At 43.9% G+C, this 23,997-nt stretch overlaps 1 protein-coding gene across 1 annotated transcript in view; it reads right to left on the bottom strand.

Annotated features, from left to right (window-relative positions):
• Positions 1–9,707: 9,707 nt before the first annotated feature.
• The window catches only part of ppp1cab (protein phosphatase 1, catalytic subunit, alpha isozyme b), a 30,186-nt gene continuing 15,896 nt past the window's right edge, over positions 9,708–23,997 (bottom strand). Inside the window, exons 4-7 of the mRNA XM_084322429.1 lie at positions 21,924–22,028; positions 20,348–20,571; positions 19,179–19,313; positions 9,708–10,720 (exon numbers count right to left, since the gene is read on the bottom strand). Coding sequence (XP_084178555.1) covers positions 10,625–10,720; positions 19,179–19,313; positions 20,348–20,571; positions 21,924–22,028 — 560 coding nt within the window. The 3' untranslated portion in view covers positions 9,708–10,624. The remainder of the gene's footprint in view (positions 10,721–19,178; positions 19,314–20,347; positions 20,572–21,923; positions 22,029–23,997) is intronic.

The raw sequence follows: 23,997 nt of genomic DNA, 5'->3' as shown, positions 1-23,997 counted from the left end.
GATTTGTGTGCAGTGAGTGTAGATGGTGGGTTGTTACATAGTGTCAATGTACAGTCATTTACCTAGTATGGTTGTCAATAGTCCAATGTACAATTTTGTTTGTTTGTACAGTGTCTCCCCCCCCCCCCCCCTCAATGTACACTTTTGCTTGTATATACAGTGTGCCCCCCCCCCCCAACCACCTCCAATGTAGATTACCCAGTATGGTTGTCAATATCCCAGTGTACCCAACCCCCCCCACCCAACCTCGTCCAATGTACAGTTTCTACGTCAAATGTATATACTCCCTTTTCCTGACTCCTTCTGTATCACAAACAGTACTGTATTTGCAAATCTGGTATGTCATAAATGTATAGATGTAGCAGTACTGACTATCTGTATGTCATGTATGTCATATATGTCCTGATGAATTGAAAATGGGGGACCCTGATGTAAACAAGACGAAAGTCTTTCTCTGGTCTGCATCCCCTTAACAATTGTGTGTATTGAGCTGTACTGTATTGTACCCATTCTGCAATCTGTTAATAAAGTTTTCAATCAATCAATCAATCAATCAGTCATTGTCATTGAGCATCCTGATGGCCTGGGCCCAGGGCCCAGTTGTTCAAAAGTAATCCGATCTGATTTCGGATAACAGATTTGATCAAATCTTGAAAATGGGTTGTTCAAAAGAAAAAAAGGATTCTGAAATCGGATTGGATTAGGTAATCAAATCTTGGTTTTGATCCGGATCAAACCTTCAGTATGCGTTGTTCAAAAACGTTTAGTAGGATTGGGATCACTTTGATCCAAAAAAATCAGGATTAAACTGATCCGAGTAGAACGGTGGATTCAGGGTGGATTTCAGTCACAAAATGTAATGAAACTTTCAAATGTGTATCCAATATTTGGATTATACAGTGTATACATTTATTCATAAGATTTTGACTTAATTTGTTCATCCGCTAATGATCAAATATATAAAGTAGACATTATGCTACGTATTCAGCCTTTCAGTACAGCAAATTCAAAAGATTTTGGCCTCATAAAATAATCCCCCAAACAGCTGTCAGTATTGAACACAAATAATATATAAATGATAAACTGTCACTTATCACTGTATATTAATCACACTGACATGGTCATCAGTCATTTGACTTTGACTTGTGTTCAATTAAGGCAATCATACCCAAGGCCTATAAATGATGAACTATGTTCACTACACCAAAGCGATGGACTCAAAAGGCCCTAATTTCACTGGTGCCATTTTGACTCAATAGTAGGGAGCTTTAGTTCTGCTAAGGGTGGAGAACTTACCAACAAAAAGAAAAATTATATTTGGGTAGAAATCACCCAGAATGTGAATGCCATGGGGTCTGGCCAGAAGAGGACCACAGAGCAAGTGAAAGCTAGATGGAAGAATCTTAGGGCCAGGGCAACAAAGGACCACGCTGAGCAGTAGCATAATTTCACTAAGGGTGCAGGGGCGGGTGGGTAAAGGGGGGGTCCCCCCCTTGGTGGATTTCTTTTGTCAACTCAGTTGTGCAATAGTCAATTTTGGTGAGTTGTTTCTATATAATTCACTTATGACATTTAGGTAACATTAATGAACAACTACAGTATTAACACTTTCAGTGCCCAGCAGGGGGCGCACATTTAGTGCTTGAATGCCCACCATCCACTTCAATGTTAGCATTAATATCGCCTAATCTATGTTTTAAATTATGGCTATGTGTCTAATCTGCCCGTCGCTTTCAAGAAGAAAAAAAAAAGATTCCATGATAATCGCCCTGTACTGTAATATTCTAGAACGTTGTAATTTTTCGGCCTATTTATGAATAGTTTTAAAATAAACGCTAGATTATCGATAGTATATGTGTACGTGTGCACGCTGGTGCCGCGAGCTGAAAATCGATTCTCTCAGTTCCTGATCGCTCTTACAGTCAAACAGCCATATCACATTATAGGGGAAAAGCTTATATCTCCGTGAAAACAGGTCTGATTATCCTAAGACTGGTAAAATAGATTCCTTACCTGAGATCAGATGGTATCCAAATGGATTATTCCAATTCCTGATGATCGCCATTCCAAAAATCGATCCTTTTATTGATCCCACGCGTATACTGTAAAACACATATTACACGCTGTGCTGAGGGTCCAGAATGAATCTGATCGGCTCCGGTTACATGCGTGAGAAGTAAAATGTGGATTCCGGAGTTTTTTTTTCTCATCCATTTTCATTGAGTCCAATCCAAAATGGTGCATTACCATCTGGGAGACGATAGGGGGCGCTTTTTTCACATCTGAGCGCCTGGTGGGGCAGGCTTACCAACGGTAAACTCGGTTGATGAAATATGAATTCAGATCGCTAATAAAAAAAGCGTGTAAGCTGCCGTAGCGATGATGTCACGCTCTAACGTCAACACAGGAAGAGTTTTAACACACGGTGGTGGAAACCAGCGATGCAGTCGTGCACACACGCGGTTACACGGCGTTGTAGTAGATCACTGAGGCAGAAGTGCGCGCGGATGTGCACGCACGCACACAAAAATGCGTTCACAATTGTCACTGGACTCGTCGCGCCGGCCGGCACTTATCACCTAGACTTTGCATAATAATAGGATACCGATAGCATAACAATGAGAAGAGCTGGTGGGGGGTTGCTTGATCTGTGGTCCCGACTGGAAGGATGAGACATTAAGGCCCTGTCTACACGAGCGCTGGATTTAATGTAACCATGATTGTATGTGCGCAGTTGCACTGTTCGGGCACACACAACCGGGGGTTTGCTACACTGCAACGGCGGTCTTTGAAAACCGGAGTCCAATCATTTGCGCACATCCCGGTTGCAGTGGGTGCGTGTGGGCATAGCAACCGAGGTTATTCCCAGTGTTTACAGCAGAGCTGTCGCAATTATTTCCCATGTTCACGGCAGACTGTCGCAAACAAGCAAGTTAGCAACCGAGCGCGGGGGTAGAGAGATTAGAGCAGAGCCAGCTACACCAGTGTTTACAGCAGAGCTGTCCCAAGTAGCGTTATATGAAAATGATTGTAACAAACTTTTGTTCGAAACGTATTGTTGAAGAGTGTTGTGATCGACTGATGTCTGTTGTCGCATTCCTGACCCGACCAGAGTAAAACCTGTAGCTGCGGCTAAACTAAACTCATGTGTTGTCAAGTTATTGTTATAAGGAACCCAGTCCAGACTGCATCCCCTTAACACTTGTTTGTATTGAGCCGTATTGTATTGTACCCATTCTGCAATGTGTTAAATAACATTTGCATCCATTCATTATACTAGCGTTAACGTTACATTATTACGTTAGCAGCATGTAAGCTATATACTATACATAGAGAATGCCATTCACATTAGCATGTATATAACAACACCGGAGATCTTTTTTGTGAGACTAAACTATCCGCTCTTGGTGGTAAATTGTGTTGCTGTTGGTTTTGTTTCATCAACAAATGAGAGGCAGAACACACAGTGAATGTATCCGTTTGTTTATTGCAAGTCAAGTCAAGTCAAGAGTTTTATTTGTCACGGCATACGGATATACAATGAAATGCGGGAAGCCGCCACTTTCTTTCTTTGTGAAAAATATATGCTCTGTTGGCTAATGGCTAATGCAAGGGTATTTAAAGATGGCGGCTTTGTTTAGTTTTAGCAGGAAGTGTAGTGAGCGTTCAACCTTTTCTGATTGGTTGAAATGGCCTTCATGTCTGAACAACATCGCACCTACTGCTTTGGCATTGTACTACATGTATTGGTTGCTGGTTTTCCAGCCGCCGTGAGTATGCGGTTATACACGGTTATTCACCTGTGTGGACAGAGGTTTATTTTTTTCAAACTTCGGTTACATTAAATCCAGCGCTCGTGTGGACAGGGCCTAAGTTGTGCTTCAGTCTCTGAAGGAACCTGTCCTTCTGTAAACTAACTCTAAGTTACATTGTTAATTTAGTTTGTATTTACTTTTCTAGTTTAAGTTAATTCAATTAAAGAAATTGTAACTACAATTACATTTAAAACATTTATGCATAATAATCATCTGTTCTGTGCGCAACCGAGGGAACATGTATGCACGCGCGCGTGCACGTGGCGTTTGGGCAGTTCCCATATTACGACTGCACCACTGGTGGAAACTGGATGCTGATATAAAGAAACAAATAACCAATAAATATGAAGTTATATTTGAACCTCTGTTGTCAAGCCTTGTCAATATAACCCACCCCCTTTTCTCACGAATGGAACTGGTGTCGTGGAGTCCGCTTTGAGCGTTTTCCAGGGTTAACGCTAATGCTAAGCTAACGGCTAACGCTAGTTAGCTTAGCCTATTTTTTTTTGTCTCATGTGTGTTTTACAAAGGTGTGAGAGAGAGAGAGAGCGAGAGAGAGAGAAACAGACACGATATAGACAGACAAATTATCAACCATATCCTTTGCTATTTTAAGCTTGTTCTGGAAGAAATTACTTTAAGTGTCAACCTTTAGTAAAGTCCTGTCTTTAGTTATCCTAAATAAATCGTATACAATTGATATCTTAATTATAACTTATTAACCTTAGTTGTATAGTGCATAATGAAACGTTTGTCAATATGTATTGTTCTAGACTAGAGAAAGAATGGGCATTCATTCAAGTCAAAGTTAATTTATCATGGATGATTCCATCATTCCAAGCTGTTGAGAGAGAGAGAGAGAGAGAGAGAGAGAGAGAGAGAGAGAGAGAGAGAGAGAGAGACACACACACAGACAGAGAGAGAGAGACACACAGACAGACAGAGAGAGACCTGGAAAGCGAACAGGCTCTTGGAATGGGTGTCTGGGAGGAAGTGGGGGGTCTTTCTATGTTGATTAAATGGCAAGCAACTAATGTCATGAGTGCAAAATTAAAGGACAATAAATCTAATCTTACTGAAATTGTGTAGCACAGACCTTTCTATGGATCAAAACCTCAATATTATTATGGTGTAGTTAATACTTCATGTATCCTTAATCCCTAGGCTAAAAGTAATGAGGCACTAAGATGTTAGTAAAAAAAAGAACTTATGCCAATGACAGGAAGTAACGGTATATATGTGTGTGTGTGTGTGTGTGTGTGTGCGTGCACTGTGCACGAGTGCACATCTAGGGGCGGGGTGTAGATTTGGTATCCCTGATGTTGACTCCTTAGCCACAGCCTTGGGTTGTTTAATACTGGACGAGTGTTTCATAACGGCCGTTGTGTGGGCTGGTGCGTCTGAATGTCCCGGGCTGAATTTGTGTCCCAGTCCGCCCCTGTATCCATCTATGGGAAAAAGACATTTCCAGTGAGTGAAGGTTTGTTCAAATCATGAGGGAACAAAATACTATTTTGAGGCCACAAATTATTATTTTGAGGCCTCAAATAGATTAATTTGAGGGAACAAAATACTTGAGGTAACTATTTTGAGGCCACATCCGTGCACCCGTCCCATGAGCAACGCACCTCTGATTACACCAACACCATGGAACTAATGACCAATTTGACAACGTTCTCTGTCAGAATAGTCAGTAATTTTATATAGTGCTAGCTAACGTTTCAACATACTTGTCTTGTTGCCCATCAGCACTGGCAAATGCACTATTACTAAACTAGTTACAGTAGGTAGCTAGCTACATCTATTACTAAACTAGTTACAGTAGGTAGCTAGCTACATCTATTACTAAACTAGTTACAGTAGGTAGCTAGCTACATCTGCTTCCACGTCTTGTGTTGAATGTCGGACTGGGACTTGACATGACATTACCAACATCTTTGAAATTTCTTCTTTTTATTTAATTTTTTATAGTTGACCAATGAGGTCAACAGGCTACCGGCAATCCCTGTCTGTAATAATAATAATAATAATAAAACAAGAATAAAACATTAAAAAATGTAATTAAAAAAAAATATATATATTAATCTTAGGGGGGCTAATATTACATTTAGGGGGGCTTCAGCCAGTAGAGCCAGTAGTTGCCACAGGAGCTCAGAAAAGAGGCTTGAAGTGTCCTTTGGCAAACGGAGATGGTGATTAAAATATAAGGCACTTCTGCAAAGAGAGACTGAAAGGGCGGAAGTACAGACTCGTCTGGCAGAGGAACAACTGACTCTTACCTGACAGCAAAGCAAGGCTAGACTTGAGATCCGCCGTCTAAAAGCCAAGCTTGTACAAGCTGGGCTCTCCACAGCAGATGATGAAGAACTCTGAAGTCATTTATTTTTGGTAAGTATTGGACATTTAGCCTTTTTATTCAATTCAATACATCTTTATTTGAAACTTGTTCTAAATATCCACAATGTACAGTATTTGTGAGTAATGTATATTTTTATTTATTTGTAAATTAAATTTTATAAATTAAATGTAATATATAAATAAAAAATGTAATATTAGCCCCCCTAAGATAATATTTTTTTTATTACATTTTTTTATGTTTTATTCTTGTTTTATTATTATTATTACAGACAGGGATTGCCGGTAGTAGCCTGGTGACCTCATTGGTCAACTATAAAAATGTACAGTTTTATCCAGATTAAACCTTTTGAACAACTGGGGGAGTTCAAAACTTTTAATCCCTATCTGATTGGATCAGATTTGTATTTTGGGTAGTTGAAAACCAAAAAACAGGATTAGGATCACTTTGATATCCGATCAGATCAGGAAATTAAATCCAAGCTTTAATCTGGATAAAATCTTCAAAGCGGGTAGTTCACAGGATTGGGATCAGTTTGATCCCAAAAAACTGGATTATCTTGATCCCACCAGAGGGGTGGATTTCCAGTGGATTACCAGAGAAAAATGTACAATACAATTTATAAAAAAATATGTTTCAATATAAATAAGATGGCAAAGTTTGTTAACTGAAATAATACACAATGTTTTGCCTTCATCGCAAATTAATTTTATAAAAAAAAAATGTAGTCACATTTGTGGTGGCCTATTTTGTTTTCAACAAAATGTTGATGACAAATGTTTATGCGCATAAAAGTATCACAACAAAGATTGTCAATCACAAATGTAATTTAGATTAAAAAATCTCATCTCATCACCTTCAGCAAACTGAAACCTCACTTAGAATACAGCTCCTCAAAGCACGCCTGGATGATCAGCTGCCTTTGAATGAATGTTTTTTTGTTGTTACCCTAGTGGGAGTATTTTTCAATTACAATTCCATTATGATTTTATGTATTTAACCATATAATTAGACATTATAGATGTCTCTGCAATGTGGTCTCTTGTCTTCTTTTTCATATCCACTAGATGGAGATCGGTAGGATTAAAGCACTGATATTCACGATCTAGTCATCTTGAACAGTCTGAATCTGGATCAGGGTGATTCTATCCTGGATTGCTTTGAAATACCGGGACAAAATCTGGCCGAGTTGTCTGATCCTGGATCACAAAAAATGGGATTTAAAAATCGGATCGGATCAGATAGGGATTAAACGTTTTGAACTCCGGGATAGAAGCTCCTCAATACATATAAAATGCCTCTACACTGTCAACATTTAAAACTGCCCCCAAACCCTCCTCTTTTTTATATATATTACATATGTATTGCCTGCATTCGTCTTTGTACTATTACCTGTGCCTCCCCCATGCTGCCTGAATTTCCCCAAGGGGATCAATACAGGAAGATCTCATCTCACCTTGTGAAGGTGTTCTGAACACTCTGGTGTTCTAACCTGCAGAGCCGGTAGGTGCAGCAGAAAACCAGTTTCTCAGAGGCTCACCCTGCCTGAGCGACAGCGTCTGTGTATTAAGTCCTGCCCACTTGGGAAACAGGAAGAGTTTCATCCCATCGGCTCAGGTTATTAATGTTCCTTCTTCCTTTATTACAGCAACTGGGGTCACATGGCTTCCTTTATTACAGCACCTCGGGTCACATGGCTTCCTTTATGACAGCACCTCGGGTCACATGGCTTCCTTTATTACAGCACCTCGGGTCACATGGCTTCCTTTATTACAGCACCTCGGGTCACATGGCTTCCTTTATGACAGCACCTCGGGTCACATGGCTTCCTTTATTACAGCACCTCGGGTCACATGGCTTCCTTTATTACAGCACCTCGGGTCACATGGCTTCCTTTATTACAGCACCTCGGGTCACATGGCTTCCTTTATTACAGCACCTCGGGTCACATGGCTTCCTTTATTACAGCACCTCGGGTCACATGGCTTTCCAGGCTTTTGTTTTAAGAAACCCAAGACGTTAGGACTTCAGCTGAGCCATGCGTGTTAAACCTTTACTTAAAGTTTATAGAGTGCAACATAGAAGACTCTCATCTGCACCTTTATTCACACCGTTTATTTCTCATATTTATATATTCAGATCTAATTTGATGTCTTTCTAGTACCCTGCCCATACCTGTAGCCCCCCCCCCCCCCCCCATGGAGTGCCCCAAGGGATCAATAAAGGAATATCTTATCTCATCTTTTTTTTTTTATCCACTTTTTCTCCCATTTTCTATATTTCTCCCATCCCAATTTTGTATATCATCCAATTCAACCCTCCCGTCACGAACATTGTTTCTTGCCTCCCACAAGCCGGCTGCAATGTGGACTAAGTCATACATAGCACAAGTCCCCTCCGGTACTTGAGGTAACAGCAGTCGCATCTTTTCACCTGCGCAGCTCGATCTCTCAGTGGCAAAGAGGCTCACGCTGCCCCCGACACTTCTGATTCTACTGCGCAGGCGCACCAACCAACCTGTAGGAGTCGCTGTCCAAACGCCCGATCCCCACCCATCAGTTTCCCACCCCCTAATACGGCCAATGTGTATTAGTATGAACGACCAGCTAAACTGAAAGCAATGTGGAGCGCTGGGCTCGAACAGGCGAGCACAGCGTCTCAACATTCGTGGCGAGCGCCTTGCCCACTACGCCACCCCATATCTTATCTCATCTTAACGACCTATTCATGTCCTGCTAGATAGAATAGAAATAGAATCGAAATATTATCCAGAGGGAAATTTGACACTGCAAATCGCTCAACATTAAACATTTAGACAGAACAGGACACGAATAAGAATAACAAAACAAATTGCCTAAGATAAGCGTAGAATAAAATATACATTAAATAATTACAGTAAAAATATACTGGTCTACAGTAGGTGTAATATTGCAGTGCCGTTTCAAAAGTAAGAGTCCAGGAAGATGGTAACCGTCACTCTGTGCTCAGTGATGCAGTGAGGCATTGTATAGTCTGATGGCTGTTGGAATGAAGGACTTCCTGTGCCGTTCAGTGCTGCATTTAGGTAGTGTGAACCTAGCACTGAACATGCTCCTCCTGTTAGCCAAGTCTGTGTATAGTGGGTGGGAGGCCTGTATTCTAAACCCAAACGGTGCATGCTTCCGCGTTCGCCTTTTGCGCTCTGATTGGCCACTGATGTTTCTGGTCGCACCAATCGTGTGACGGCAAGTTCTTTCCCCGGTTAAGCTTAGGCACTCTTTCGAAGTTGGTTAAGGTTAGAGTTTGTCTTAGAGCATGGCGATAGAACGGTTAGGGTTAGGGTTTGCTGCTGGTCGAGGCGGAAATGGGCGCGTCACGCGATTGGCCACTGACGTTTCTGGTCATGCGACATGTGCGCCCAATCAGATTTGCAAAACGCATGAACCGTTTGGGTTTAGAATAGACGCGGGTGGGAGGGGTTTTCCCTGATGGCCTGGAGCTTATACCGGGTTACTATGGAAACCGACAAAAACAAACACAACAACACAAGACGGCTTTTAACTCAGATTATCGCTTTATTGGTCAACTTGATGAAAGACTACAAAACGAATTCACAAAAAATCTCTTTCAAGTAATCAAATCTGTACAAACCTAAATCGTGTGTGGGGATCTTACAGCTCTAGCTCATCATATGAGTCTGTGGAAAGAGTCATGAGGGTGTGTGTGTGCGTGTGTACGTGTGTAAGTAGGCGTGTTGTGCTTTGCTCTCGACACACTTAACCCCTTCCTGTTCCGAGGATACTCCAAAAAGGAGAAAAAAAAAGGTCTTTACTTGGAACGGGGGAGACAGCGAGACAGTGCACGTGCACAAATATACACGCACACACAACACACAAAAATCGGTTTTGACATTTTACAGTACAGAGGACACGGGAAAGACAACACCCCCCCCTCCTCCTCCTCTACAAACACACACACCATCTGTTCACAGGAGTTCACCGCTAAGGTCACAGCAGTCTCCCAAAAGCCTGATTCTTCAGTCATGATTACTATAAGGACAGACATCGTGGTTTCCACCTTTAAGAAAAGAGGGGGTGCTAAGTGGTAAGAGAGTGGATAGTACAAAGCTCTCATACTATACTGTTCACACATAATGTACACAATCTCGCGCACAGTTTATTTAATTTTTTCTCCCCCTAACGCTCACCCGGCAGAGGAGACTGAGACGCGCGCCTCTCCCTGCCGCACGCAGCGGTCGGACGATTCAAAACATTAAATGTTTGTTTTTTTATAGTTTTTTTTCCCTCAAGAAGTACAGATTTAAAAAAAAAAAAAAAGAAGAAAAAAGAAAGAAAAGAAGAAAAGAAAAAGAGAAAAAAACAAAGCCCTGGGTACTGGTTTGATTTCTGGCTGTTTGGTGAAAGAGAGGGAAGAGAGGAAAGAGGTAGAAGAGGACAGGAGAGGGGGTGAGGGGTCATTTCTTGGCTTTCCTCGGCGGGGTGACGGGGCGCGCAGAGCCCATGCCGCCCCCTCCTCCGTAGAACAGCTTCTTGTCCGCCGGTTTGAGGATCTGTGACGGGAACAAGAGAGAAGACAGACATCAGCACAGTATGTACAGCAGAGAACTAACACCAGGGGAAGAAAGAAGAGCATAAAAGGACTTGGTTTTGGTTTCCCTTTGAGGAAATACACAGAATCGTGTGTTGCTTTATTTGTTCGCACTGTTCCAAAGATGACAACCCCATTCTGCTGATCCAAATGAAGAAGAAATTAATGCTCTGAGGAATCTTTGACGGCGGAGACGATGGTTGTCAGATTAACGTGCCGGATACAGCGAAACTGCTCAACCGAACAAACAGAGCTGTGACGTTCCAGTGGTGTAGGAGAGACCTGTCCAGTGGTGTAGGAGAGACCCGTCCAGTAGTGTAGGAGAGACCTGTCCAGTAGTGTAGGAGAGACCCGTCCAGTAGTGTAGGAGAGACCTGTCCAGTAGTGTAGGAGAGACCTGTCCAGTGGTGTAGGAGAGACCTGTCCAGTGGTGTAGGAGAGACCCGTCCAGTAGTGTAGGAGAGACCTGTCCAGTAGTGTAGGAGAGACCTGTCCAGTGGTGTAGGAGAGACCTGTCCAGTGGTGTAGGAGAGACCCGTCCAGTAGTGTAGGAGAGACCTGTCCAGTAGTGTAGGAGAGACCTGTCCAGTGGTGTAGGAGAGACCTGTCCAGTGGTGTAGGAGACCCGTCCAGTGGTGTAGGAGACCTGTCCAGTGGTGTAGGAGAGACCTGTCCAGTGGTGTAGGAGAGACCTGTCCAGTGGTGTAGGAGAGACCTGTCCAGTGGTGTAGGAGAGACCTGTCCAGTGGTGTAGGAGAGACCCGTCCAGTGGTGTAGGAGAGACCCGTCCAGTGATGTAGGAGACCTGTCCAGTGGTGTAGGAGAGACCTGTCCAGTGGTGTAGGAGAGACCCTTCCAATGATGTAGGAGAGACCTGTCCAGTGGTGTAGGAGAGACCTGTCCAGTGGTGTAGGAGAGACCCTTCCAATGATGTAGGAGAGACCTGTCCAGTGGTGTAGGAGACCCTTCCAATGATGTAGGAGACCCGTCCAGTGGTGTAGGAGAGACCCGTCCAGTGGTGTAGGAGACCCGTCCAGTGGTGTAGGAGACCCGTCCAGTGGTGTAGGAGAGACCTGTCCAGTGGTGTAGGAGACCCGTCCAGTGGTGTAGGAGACCCGTCCAGTGGTGTAGGAGAGACCCGTCCAGTGGTGTAGGAGAGACCTGTCCAGTGGTGTAGGAGAGACCCGTCCAGTGGTGTAGGAGAGACCTGTCCAGTGGTGTAGGAGAGACCTGTCCAGTGGTGTAGGAGAGACCTGTCCAGTGGTGTAGGAGAGACCTGTCCAGTGGTGTAGGAGAGACCCTTCCAATGATGTAGGAGACCCGTCCAGTGGTGTAGGAGAGACCTGTCCAGTGGTGTAGGAGAGACCTGTCCAGTGGTGTAGGAGAGACCCGTCCAGTGGTGTAGGAGAGCCCCGTCTGGACAGAGAACCGGTGGTGTTTCCTAACACACAGGTGTCAGAGATAGAGGGAAAACGCTGGAATTGTGTGGCTACATACAGTTCAAATTCAAACTAATTATAGGCACACATTTACGCTGTAAATAAAGCGCTGTGTTATACATACAATAAATACATAGGCATATCATTATGATATGCAACTACACTGTTCTAGGGTTAGGGTTAGATTAGAGGTTAAATACAAATAATCTGATACATAGTACGCAAGTCCTTTACTACTGATGAGGGGTATCCAATAATCTAGGTAAAGATGTCAACCCCTACTCCTTGTGGCTTGGTTCTGAAGGGCCACTACTCCTTGTGGCTTGGTTCTGAAGGGCCACTACTCCTTGTGGCTTGGTTCTGAAGGGCCAGTACTCCTTGTAGCTTGGTTCTGAAGGGCCAGTACTCCTTGTAGCTTGGTTCTGACGGGCCAGTACCCAGCCGAGTCCACTTCAGAGCCAGGGACCGGGCCAGGGAAAGGGAACTGGACCTAAGAGTCTAAAATCCCGGCTAGTAACAGCCTGTGCAGTTTACATATCTGTAGATACTATGGGCGGGATCCACAAGGAATGGATTGCACCCTTATTTACAATTAATCATGAATTGAAAATGGGGGACCCTGATGTAAACAAGACGGTCTTTCCCTGGTCTGCAACCCCTTAACAATTGTGTGTATTGAGCTGTACTGTATTGTACCCATTTTGCAATCTGTTAATAAAATGTTCAATCAATCAAGGCACAATCCATTCTTTGTGGATCCCGCCCCATATCTATATCTGTACATATACCTTACTAGTTAGGCTGCTGGCCAGTATGACTTACTACCATAGTGTCTTCATACCTGTATCACTGTACATACATTAATACTACAACTCTGTAAATGCATCCGATTAGCAGATTTAGCACTATTGCTCAGTAGTACTAATTTATATAGTTTATACCCAGTTTAATCACCTGTATATTACTATTGCACTTTACCGTTACATTTGCACTCTGGTTGGATGCCAAACTTATTTTCGTTGTACTGTACTTGTGCTGCATGATGACAATACATTTAAATCTAATCTATTGGCAGTTTGGCCCGAATGAGCTCCGATACTCCAACATTTACTGTGTAGCTGCCTTCATGTCGGACAGACGGGCGTTGAGAAAAGGGCCACCAATAACAGATTCCACAGGGCCTTACATTAAGTCTTGAAACGGCCACTGGATGTCATGTGATACTTTGGCCTGTTTGACCTTCAACATTGAACTTGAGGATCTAATTTTGCAATCACAGCACTATTCAACATGTCTGAGCTTAAGCACGAGGAGTGTGGTTGTGGGGGGGATGAGAAAACAGAAGTAGGGTAGGCTTTATTCAATCATAACCACAAGAGGTGTGTGTGTGTGAACATGTGAGAGAATCTGTGCGTGTTTGAAAGAAGAGATTGTGCGACTAGTAGCCGTCAAAGGGCTAATATGAGTTTGTGAAAATGTATCCATAATGAGGAAAGTATGTGTGAACCAGAGCAGATGAGGGGGACATTTAACGTCAAACCTTCCTGTCCACAGCTAACCTGATGGGGGAGAGGAGGAGTGTGTGCAGCCTGTGTGACAGGAGCAGGTAGTGAGCCAGACAAAGAGGCAGAGCAGCTGCAGCCTAGTCTACCTACCAAGATGGAAAATACCCCACACCATAGCTAGCTAGGCTTGTAGTAGGGTTTGCTAGGCTTGTGGTAGGGTTAGCTAGACTTGTGGTAGGGTTAGCTAGACTTGTGGTAGGGTTAGCTAGACTTGTGGTAGGGTTAGCTAGGCTTGTGGTAGGGTTAGCTAGGCTTGTGGTAGGGTTAGCTAGGCTTGTGGTAGGGTTAGCTAGGCTTGTGGTAGGGTTAGTGCTAGCTAGGAATGTGGTAGAGTAAGGGTTAGCTAGGCGTGTGGTAGTTAGTGCTACCTAGGCGTGTGGTAGAGTTAGTGTTAGCTAGGCGTGTGGTAGTTAGTGTTAGCTAGGCTTGTGGTAGTTAGTTAGCTAGGCATGTGGTAGAGTTAGTGTTAGCTAACTTGACTTGACTAGGTGTGTGGTCGATTTAGTGTTAGCTAGGTGTGTGGTAGTTAGTGTTAGCTAGGCGTGTGGTAGTTAGTGTTAGCTAGGCGTGTGGTAGTTAGTGTTAGCTAGGCGTGTGGTAGTTAGTGTTAGCTAGGCATGTGGTAGTTAGTGTTAGCTAGGCGTGTGGTAGCGTTAGTGTTAGCTAGACGTGTGGTAGCGTTAGTGTTAGCTAGGCGTGTGGTAGTTAGTGTTAGCTAGGCATGTGGTAGTTAGTGTTAGCTAGGCGTGTGGTAGCGTTAGTGTTAGCTAGGCGTGTGGTAGCGTTAGTGTTAGCTAGGCGTGTGGTAGGGTAAAGGTTAGCTAGGCTTGTGATAGGGTGACTTGCTGGTTTATGTAGCCTACTAAATAAACAGCTGACTAACGTTAGCTAGGTTAGCAAACTCACAGTTGTGATGGTTGTGAGCGCCATGTGGTCACACATTCCATGCACGCGGCAACATTAGCTAGCTGGTACATTCGTCCTCAAGTCAGGCGAGATGGATATCAAATGAGAGGTAAAGAACATGGTCACCTGCGTTCATCTTGTAACCAGCTAAGCCGCTCTGCTTATTTTGAGAGAACGGAGTCATCACGACCCAGCCTACTGCCACCAGCTGTTCTTGTTGGGGGAACCAGCTTTCACTTACGTCTCTGAACTCATGAATATGAGGAACTGGTGTGTTGGATTCTTGAGGATACTACTCCATCGCCATCCTGTGGTAGTTAAGAGGACGAGGCAGCCTGCAGGCTTAACACTCTTGAGTGCCAGCCACGGCATAATTCGTTATTTCATGCCAACCGTTGAGTGCCAGAAACGAGATATGCCGTTTTTTTTATAATTATTTTTTTTATTAGCGATTTCCATTCATATTTCATCAATCTAGCCTCACGTTACCACTGGCACTCTGAGCTCGAATTGGGAAAATACCACCCCCTATCGTCTCTCCGGATGGTACTGCACCCCATTGGATTAGACTGAATGAAACGCATGGGGAAAAAAAAGAGTCCGGATTCCACATTTTACTTGTCGGGCAAGTAACCGGAGACGATCCCAGTCATTGCCCACCATCAGAACAGCGTGGAATATATGTTTCCAGTACCCAGCGTTGGATCAATAAACGCGATCGATATTTGGAATGGCGATCAGGAATTGGAATAATCTTTTTGGAGAACATCGGATCTGAGGTAAGGAATCTATTTTACCAGTATTGGGATAATCAGAGCTGTTTTCACCTATATATCAACGTGTCCCATATGTGTGTGTGGCTGTGAGTGTGTGTAGCTGATCAGGAAATAAGAGAATAGATTTTTCAGCCCGCTTCTATAGCGTGCATAAGTACACACAGGGAACAAAATAAGTACCCGCCAAGCGCCAATGGCGGGCAGATTTAAGGTTTGGCGAGTAACAATGAGAGGTCTGCCCGCCACCTGGCCGGTAACAAAATAGTTCATATCGATACTTATTTTTAAAATCCTGTGGTGGGTCTCATTTCCGCCCCAAGCGCAGCTCCAGCTATAATATCTATGGCTCCGGCAGCTAGCAACGTTCGGTTCATATCGATACTCTTATTTTGAAAATCCTGTGGCAACTCGACGAGTCATATCCGCCCAGTCTGTGCCGTCTGCTGGCATTAAGCAGAGCAGGGCTACACAGCAGTGCTCCTATTTTGCGACCCGAAATAAGTCTGTGGTTTTTTTTTTTCTCACAACGGGTCAAATGCATCTAACATGCTTTGCATCGTCGCCAATCCTTTATGCCCACATCACCTGAAATTAACGTTACGTTAGTGTAAGCTAACAAGCTAATCCTGATCAGAGGCAGAGCCATAGAGAACAGCAGAAAGTGGGGACTGAGGAAAGGGAAAGGGGGGCACTCTCCCTTTCTCTGTGTGTGCGCACGTTTGGAAAGACAATGAAGTCAGGAGTATATTATAGTAAACTGAGGATTACTGAGGATGGACAGATAATGTTGATATTCAAAAAAAAAAAAAAAAGTATAATAAATGAATTCATGATCATCATGCAACATAAAACAATTGTAGAAACGGTTTGGGAGAGGAAGGGGTTTTAGGTTGCAAAAGAATTCCCCAAAAATGTACTTTAAGTTTAAAGCTCAATATATCAAAACGTGGCACTTTACAGTGAACAGGTCTATTTGTATTAAAGGGGAACTATCTTATAAATGGCCTTTTTGAGTGTTTAGCATTGTTTCCTAGCTATGTGGACTTATATTAATATGATCTACATCTCTAATTCTCATATTGGCGCATTCTTCCAATTCTCCTCTGACAATATTCACCCTCACTGAACTGAGTCATCTGAAAATGTGCTGATTTGTGATGTCAGAGAGCCACCGCTGCATGATAATGTGGCTGTGTGACATCAGGTACATGATGAGCTGCACACAGTGGTTGGAGCCCAGGCTCAAAACGGCTTAAGATCTTGAGGTAGAAAAATGCTGTTTATGAGGACTTGATTAGAAATACAAACCATGAATAAAAAAATAATAATAATTACAGAGGTGTTCCATAGACTCACATGAATTGTGTAAAAGTGCCCAAATAGTGAAAGAAATAGTAAAATAGTTCCCCTTTAAAAACAATAGATGGAAGAGCTAAATAATTTTTTCTCAAATTATATTTTAGTTACCTTTTTTGAGTTGATCTAAATGTTACTGATTGTGTTAAATGGGCTTATGATATCGTCTCATATCGATTGCAGGCACCTGCATCGTATTGTATCGTGGCAGATATCGGCAAATATCGTATCGTTGTCCAAAGAATCGATATCGTATCGTGATGAAACTGGTGATTCCCACCCCTAGAGTCCATACATCCAACACCAAATCGCATAATTCCTTACACGTAACGTGTCTGGCTGTGTGACGTCAACTTGTCAGCATGAAAATGACAGCCAAACATGGCACTGCAACTAAATAACACAAATACAATAGGCACATTTGTGACTGTTACAAATATAACACGTTTTATACTTGTGCTACAAGATTTTGGCCTGTGCTACAAAACCATCAACCTCTGTAGCACCAGTGCCATGTGCAAAAAAACATACAGCGAGTAGATCAAGCATCTGGGCAAGTATACAGGCAGTGTAAAAAGGGTGGTTGCCCTATAAATATATATATTTATATGTGGTAATTAAATATATAAATGTAAATATTATTATTATTAAATGAGTTACAATTACAAATATGTGGAAGTGGAACCATATGGAAGGAGTAAGCCTGCCGCTAAAAAGGAAACCCACCGCGCCTTTCTCAGACGAAAAATAACGTTTCGAGAGTGGAAGTTTGAAGACAGACTAGACTACAATATGATGCGGGGGTGGTGAGTTGAAACAATGCATGTGAAAATATTAATTGAAAATAGCATATGAGTGTATTATATAGTAATAATAACACATGGCGATATACTAAAAAGCTATTTATAATTTTTGGCTGGTAAAAAATCTGGTAGTTTTTTTAATCTACCAGCCAAATGGTAAATAGCATTTATTTGAAAACGATTCATAAATAGGCCGAAAAATGACAACGTGTTTGTGTATTACAGTAAAGCGCGATTCCTGCAGATTTTTTCTTTCTTTCTGAAAGTTTAAAAAAACTAGCGTTTTCAAAATGGTATAAAACGGAAATGAACAGAGTAAAAAACAATCCGTTTCGACAATGTTGACTGCAAACAAGTCATTGATAAGCGACGGTCGTATTAGACACATAGCCATAAATTAAGATATAGTTTATGCGTTGACAAATGCGAGTGCTCGGCCATTGAATAGAGCGTCGGCACTCAACGGGGTAAATAGGACACGGAGGCTGGCACGGAAAGTGTGAAGAGGACGAGGCAGCCTGCAGCTTAAGAGGACGAGGCAGCCTGCAGCTTAAGAGGTCGAGGCAGCCTGCAGCTTAAGAGGACGAGGCAGCCTGCAGCTTAAGAGGACGAGGTTGATGTTCACTATTCTGACTGTTATGGTAATATTATCCATCCAGGGCTCTACACTGAGACTATTTCACTCGCATTTGACCTTAAAAATAGATGTCCGCGAACTGGAAGAATAATTTAGGAGCACACTGTGCGAGTAATAGCTTTGCATAGTGGCGTCGTAGACCTTGAATTCTAGAAGCAATGGCATCTAGCTCTTCAGCCCTGCGTTTGACAGCTCTGTGACAACTTCTCTCGCGAGTCGCGCTGTTTCTATGTGTAATGTAAACTCTGCGAGCAACATGCTAACATGCTTTGCATCCTCGCCATTCTGGAATGCCCACGTTGCACCTTAACTAATGTTAGCTGCTAACTAAGCTATCCCTGGGAACGCTCAGAGGCATCCAATAGTGAGGGAAGGGGGGGCTGAGCCCCCCCCCCCCCCCTCTGCTAACAATCCTGATTCGATTCATGAACCCATTTCATTCAAAAGGAAGATATAGATGGACATTAGCTATAGTATAGTAGCTCAGCAGCTGTAACAGAATAATATTATTATTTACGTTTCAACAGCGTAAAAATATTTATTTAAATTAATTAAAGAATTGTATAAAGAATTTTCCATGTTCCGTCATCTAATAATATATTCCATTACCTTTCCTATCGGTATCAAAGGAAAAAATGTTGGTATCGTGACAACACTACAACATACAAAAGCAGCTGGACAACCGATATCCTTTGCGTCTAGTAGGCATGGGCCAATGTGTGATTTCTGTGGTATGTGCTACTGCATAGATGCGTGTCCCTTAGTATGCACACGCACAGTATAATATGCATGTAATAAATAGTTTGTTAATAAACAATTTTTCACTGTGGTCCTAAATTTCTTTGCTCCTAGATTTTCTCATTTAGGAGCACATGTGCTCCTTGGGGGAAAAGGTTAACGCAGAGCGCTCCATCAGCAGATATGGTCTGGTCGCTCACCTGGAAGGAGCACATGAGGGTCTCGTCCACGCTCATCATCGCCCCGGCGTTGTCAAACTCGCCGCAGTAGTTTGGCGCCGAGAACAGAGTCACCAGCTGCCGCTTGGCGAAGAACTCATAGCCGTCCTCCACCACCTTGAGAAACGGGAACATGAAGGGTTAACCAGTCGTCGTTTCATATAGGGAACTGGCTCCCATAACTTCCTCCATTCGATTTCTCTTCCACTCCTGCACAACAATACAATCGGGCACGACGACAAGAAACCACACAAACTTCCCATTTTACATATAAAAACGTGAACAGCGTTATATTTTGCCTTTAGGGGGTCAAGCAATGAATTATGAAGGGGCATTTCCTCTCTACCTGCCTACCTGGTATTGGGGTCACAGGGGCTCTGCAGGGTTAAGGGGTACTCTGAAGATCCATCTGCGTTTACAGGCAGCGTTACAGAGGTGCCTCCTGACTGCTCTTCAAATACTGGCTATGGGGGCTTTGTGGTGGGAAAGTGCTCTAAACCTGCCTTCACTTCTCAAGGCTGTGTGGCCGAGGCCTCCTCTAAACCTGCCTTCACTTCTCAAGGCTGTGTGGCCGAGGCCTCCTCTGAACCTGCCTTCACTTCTCAAGGCTGTGTGGCCGAGGCCTCCTCTGAACCTGCCTTCACTTCTCAAGGCTGTGTGGCCGAGGCCTCCTCTGAACCTGCCTTCACTTCTCAAGGCTGTGTGGCCGAGGCCTCCCCTACTCTGAGCAGCAGGAGGAAAGACGTTACAGAGAAACACTAGAGGAACAATCGCAGGAACAACAGACCCAGCGGCCGGTACTCCTTCACCCCCCCGCCCCCACTAGGGCTGAGCCCAAACGTTCATTTAATCAAATGAATCACTTTATTCAAATTGAGGATTTAGTTTTAAATTTTTTTTAATTAAAAACTGAGGTTCGAGTGTCGGTTCGAAAAACCCTGACGAAGTTCGAAGCCCAAAAACAGGCTTCAGGGACAGCTCTACGAGACACTAAGAAAGGAAATGTCTGCCTGCAAATGGTTCGAATGGCACATGGGGTCAGTGCAGGTAGTCAGGGCACATTAGTGGAACGCCCCCCCCCCCCGCCCATTTGTATCCACCTTCTCCCCCGTGCTCCACCCCCCACGATGCCTCCCCGCTCCGGGACTGACCTGGTGAGCCCGACAGATGAGGTCCATGTCGTGCTTGTGGAGGAACTTGGTGACCACGTCGGCGCCGAAGGTGAAGGAGACGCCGCGGTCGTTCTCGCCCCAGCCGAGCACGTCCTTGTCCGGGTCGGCCCACAGCAGGTCACACAGCAGGCCCTGGTCGGGCACGTCGGTGGGACGCATCACCCTCCGCACCTGCTCCATGGACTGGAGGTCTGGGGACAGGCCTGGGGGGAGGGGAGGTCCACATGTTTATACCACTGCCTGCTTGCTCATATTCAGAGTTATTATATTGTTTGCACTGCCCATTTTTACTATAATTTATTGCCTGCATTTATGTCTTTCTACTATTACCCTGCCCATACCTGCACCTCCCCTCCCCATGCTGCTATGGAGGGGATCAATAAAGGAATATCCCCCCAAACAGTTAAAATACAAAACGTACTGGAACCTCCGTTTTGACCACCAGGGGGCAAAGGTTCAGAATGTCTTCCTTTTTTTATACATAACTATATTTAACCCTTTCACTACCCCACTACAGAAGGTTAACCCTTTCACTACCACACTACAGAAGGTTAACCCTTTCACAACCACACTACAGAAGGTTAACCTTTCACTACCACACTACAGAAGGTTAACCCTTTCACTGCCACACTACAGAAGGTTAACCCTTCACTACCACACTACAGAAGGTTAACCCTTTCACTACCACACTACAGAAGGTTAACCTTTCACTACCACACTACAGAAGGTTAACCTTTCACTACCACACTACAGACGGTTAACCCTTTCACTACCACACTACAGAAGGTCAACCTTTCACTACCACACAACAGAAGGTTAACCCTTTCACTACCACACTACAGAAGGTTAACCTTTCACTACCACACTACAGAAGGTTAACCTTTCACTACCACACTACAGAAGGTTAACCCTTTCACTACCACACTTCCACACTACAGAAAGTTAACCTTTCACTACCACACTACAGAAGGTTAACCTTTCACTACCACACTACAGAAGGTTAACACTTTCACTACCACACTACAGAAGGGTAACCTTTCACTACCACACTACAGAAGGTTAACACTTTCACTACCACACTACAGAAGGTTAACCTTTCACTACCACACTACAGAAGGGTAACCTTTCACTACCACACTACAGACGGTTATATGTTGAACTACATTTAACCCTTTCACTACCACACTACAGAAGGTTAACCCTTTCACTACCACACTACAGAAGGTTAACCCTTTCACTACCACACTACAGACGGTTAACCATTGCTCAGCTAACTGAGCTACCGGCAGTTGTGAACAGGTTAACCCCACACTGCAGAAGGTTAACCCTTTTCACTGCCACACTACGGACGGTAGTGTGGCAGTGAAAGGGTTAACCTTCTGTAGTGTGGTTGTGAAAGGGTTAACCCCATTTGTCATGTGACAGTGAAAGGGTTAACCTTCTGTATCGTCACGGTGAAAGGGTTAAAGGACACCCTTCAATGTGTCGCACGTGACGAGGTCAAAAGGCGGCCTGTATTTCCGCTGGTCTGGGAGACAAGCTCGGGGAGACACACCTCCATGGCAGCAGAAGATCTTCTCGTCCACGATGGCGGCCACCGGCAGGCAGTTGAAGCAGTCTGTGAAGGTCTTCCAGAGTTTGATGTTGTACCGCCTCTTGCCTGCGGGGGAGCCAAAACCACACATACCGGTATCTTATCAGGAGGCCAATAAAAATAGTCTCGTCCCAACAAACGGTCGCTGTTGTGTCATGTGTGCCCTTTGCTTTTTTTTTTTTTTTTTATACACATAACGCTGGCTCTGTGGACGGCTAGGAGAGGCATGTGATCGGAGACACGTTCCTCGTTCTCACGTCTGCAGGTGATTAGTGGCCGTGCCGCTCTGAAGAGTGTGTGCGTCTCAGCTGGTGGGGTGTCCCTTTGGAACGGACTATAGGTGCCAGTATAAAGGGGAGCAATAATACAAACCAATTCAAAGGCAGGGTTCAAAAAAGGTATTGTATGTACAAGAGAGAGGACTAAGTAGTAAGGTGACTGAAGTACCACATATTACATTTGTAGATTTATATTATATTTTGATTAAGAAATACTATATTTTTTACATGCATTATATTGTAAGGAAGGGGCAGGACTAGATACGTTTTACTTCCTCCTGTCCCCTCCCCAACATGTTGTTACTTCCTCCTGTCCCCTCCCCAACATGTTGTTACTTCCTCCTGTCCCCTCCCCAAGATGTTGTTACTTCCTCCTGTCCCCTCCCCAACATGTTGTTACTTCCTCCTGTCCCCTCCCCAACATGTTGTTACTTCCTCCTGTCCCCTCCCCAACATGTTGTTACTTCCTCCTGTCCCCTCCCCAACATGTTGTTACTTCCTCCTGTCCCCTCCCCAACATGTTGTTACTTCCTCCTGTCCCCTCCCCAACATGTTGTTACTTCCTCCTGTCCCCTCCCCAAGATGTTGTTACTTCCTCATGTCCCCTCCCCAACATGTTTTTTGCAAATTGCTTTAGGTAAATGTGTTTTAACATGTTTTATCTGTACATGTGCGGCTCAATAAATTAGAATATCGTGGGATTCTTGTTCAAGATCATGGGAAGGTTATTTTATTTCAGTAATTCAATTCAAAAAGTGAAACTCTCAGATTATTAAGATTCATTACACACAAAGTGAAATATTTCAAGCCTTTATTTGTTTTAATTTGGATGATTATGGCTTACAGCTCATGAAAGCCCAAAATTCAGTATCTCAGAAAGTTAAAAAAAAAAAAAAAAAAAAAAAAAAAAAAAAAATTATATAGAAATGTCGGCCTTCTGAAAAGTATGTTCAAGTATGTTCACTCTGTACTTGGTTGGGGCTCTTTTTGCACAAATTACTGCATCAATACAGCGAAATATATGGACTTTTCCACAATATTCAAATGTATTGAGCTGCACCTGTATATGTTTGGGATAAATCTGAATCCCTGTTGAGTTTGCTACTTGAGGAGATCCTACTTCCCCTCCCGAGGTCTCAGCCGTCAGGTTCTTACGTCCACAACACTTCCCCTGAGGCCGTGGCGTCCAGCCCTACAGTGATCCCATTCCAAGGATGTTTACGTTACGTAACACAAACTAATGACACTGGATGTAAATCAACGTAAAAGGAAACTGGCTTGGAGGGGAGGGGCGCAGGAAAGCATGTCAGCGCCGTGATGACGAGGTCGTCATCCTCTGTAGCCGGGAGGGAAGAGTCTAGCTGCTCAAATACCTTCCAGGCTCAGAATGTTATCCCTTTTATCCAAACGCTTTATCATTTTTGTTCCTCACATTCACTCACATCGGCAGCAAGGTGCCGACCTGCTCATCGGGGGCAGTTAGGGGTTAAGTGTCTTGCTGGAGGACACTTCGAAACATTGCCCGGGAATCGAACCAGGAACCTTCAGATTACCAGACGACCGCTCTACCTCCTGAGCCACTGTCTAACCCCAACCCTCTGATTACCAGACGACCGCTCTACCTCCTGAGCCACTGTCTAACCCCAACCCTCTGATTACCAGACGACTGCTCTACCTCCTGAGCCACTGTCCAACCCTCTGATTACCAGACGACTGCCACTGTCGCCCCCACATGTACATGTGTACATGTCTCTCAG

Source organism: Notolepis coatsorum (genome assembly GCF_963971535.1).
Source record: "Notolepis coatsorum genome assembly, chromosome: 10".
Classification (NCBI taxonomy): Eukaryota; Metazoa; Chordata; class Actinopteri; order Aulopiformes; family Paralepididae; genus Notolepis; species Notolepis coatsorum.
The sequence above is the reverse complement of the archived record's forward strand: the minus strand, read 5'-3'. Positions and strand labels throughout refer to the sequence as shown.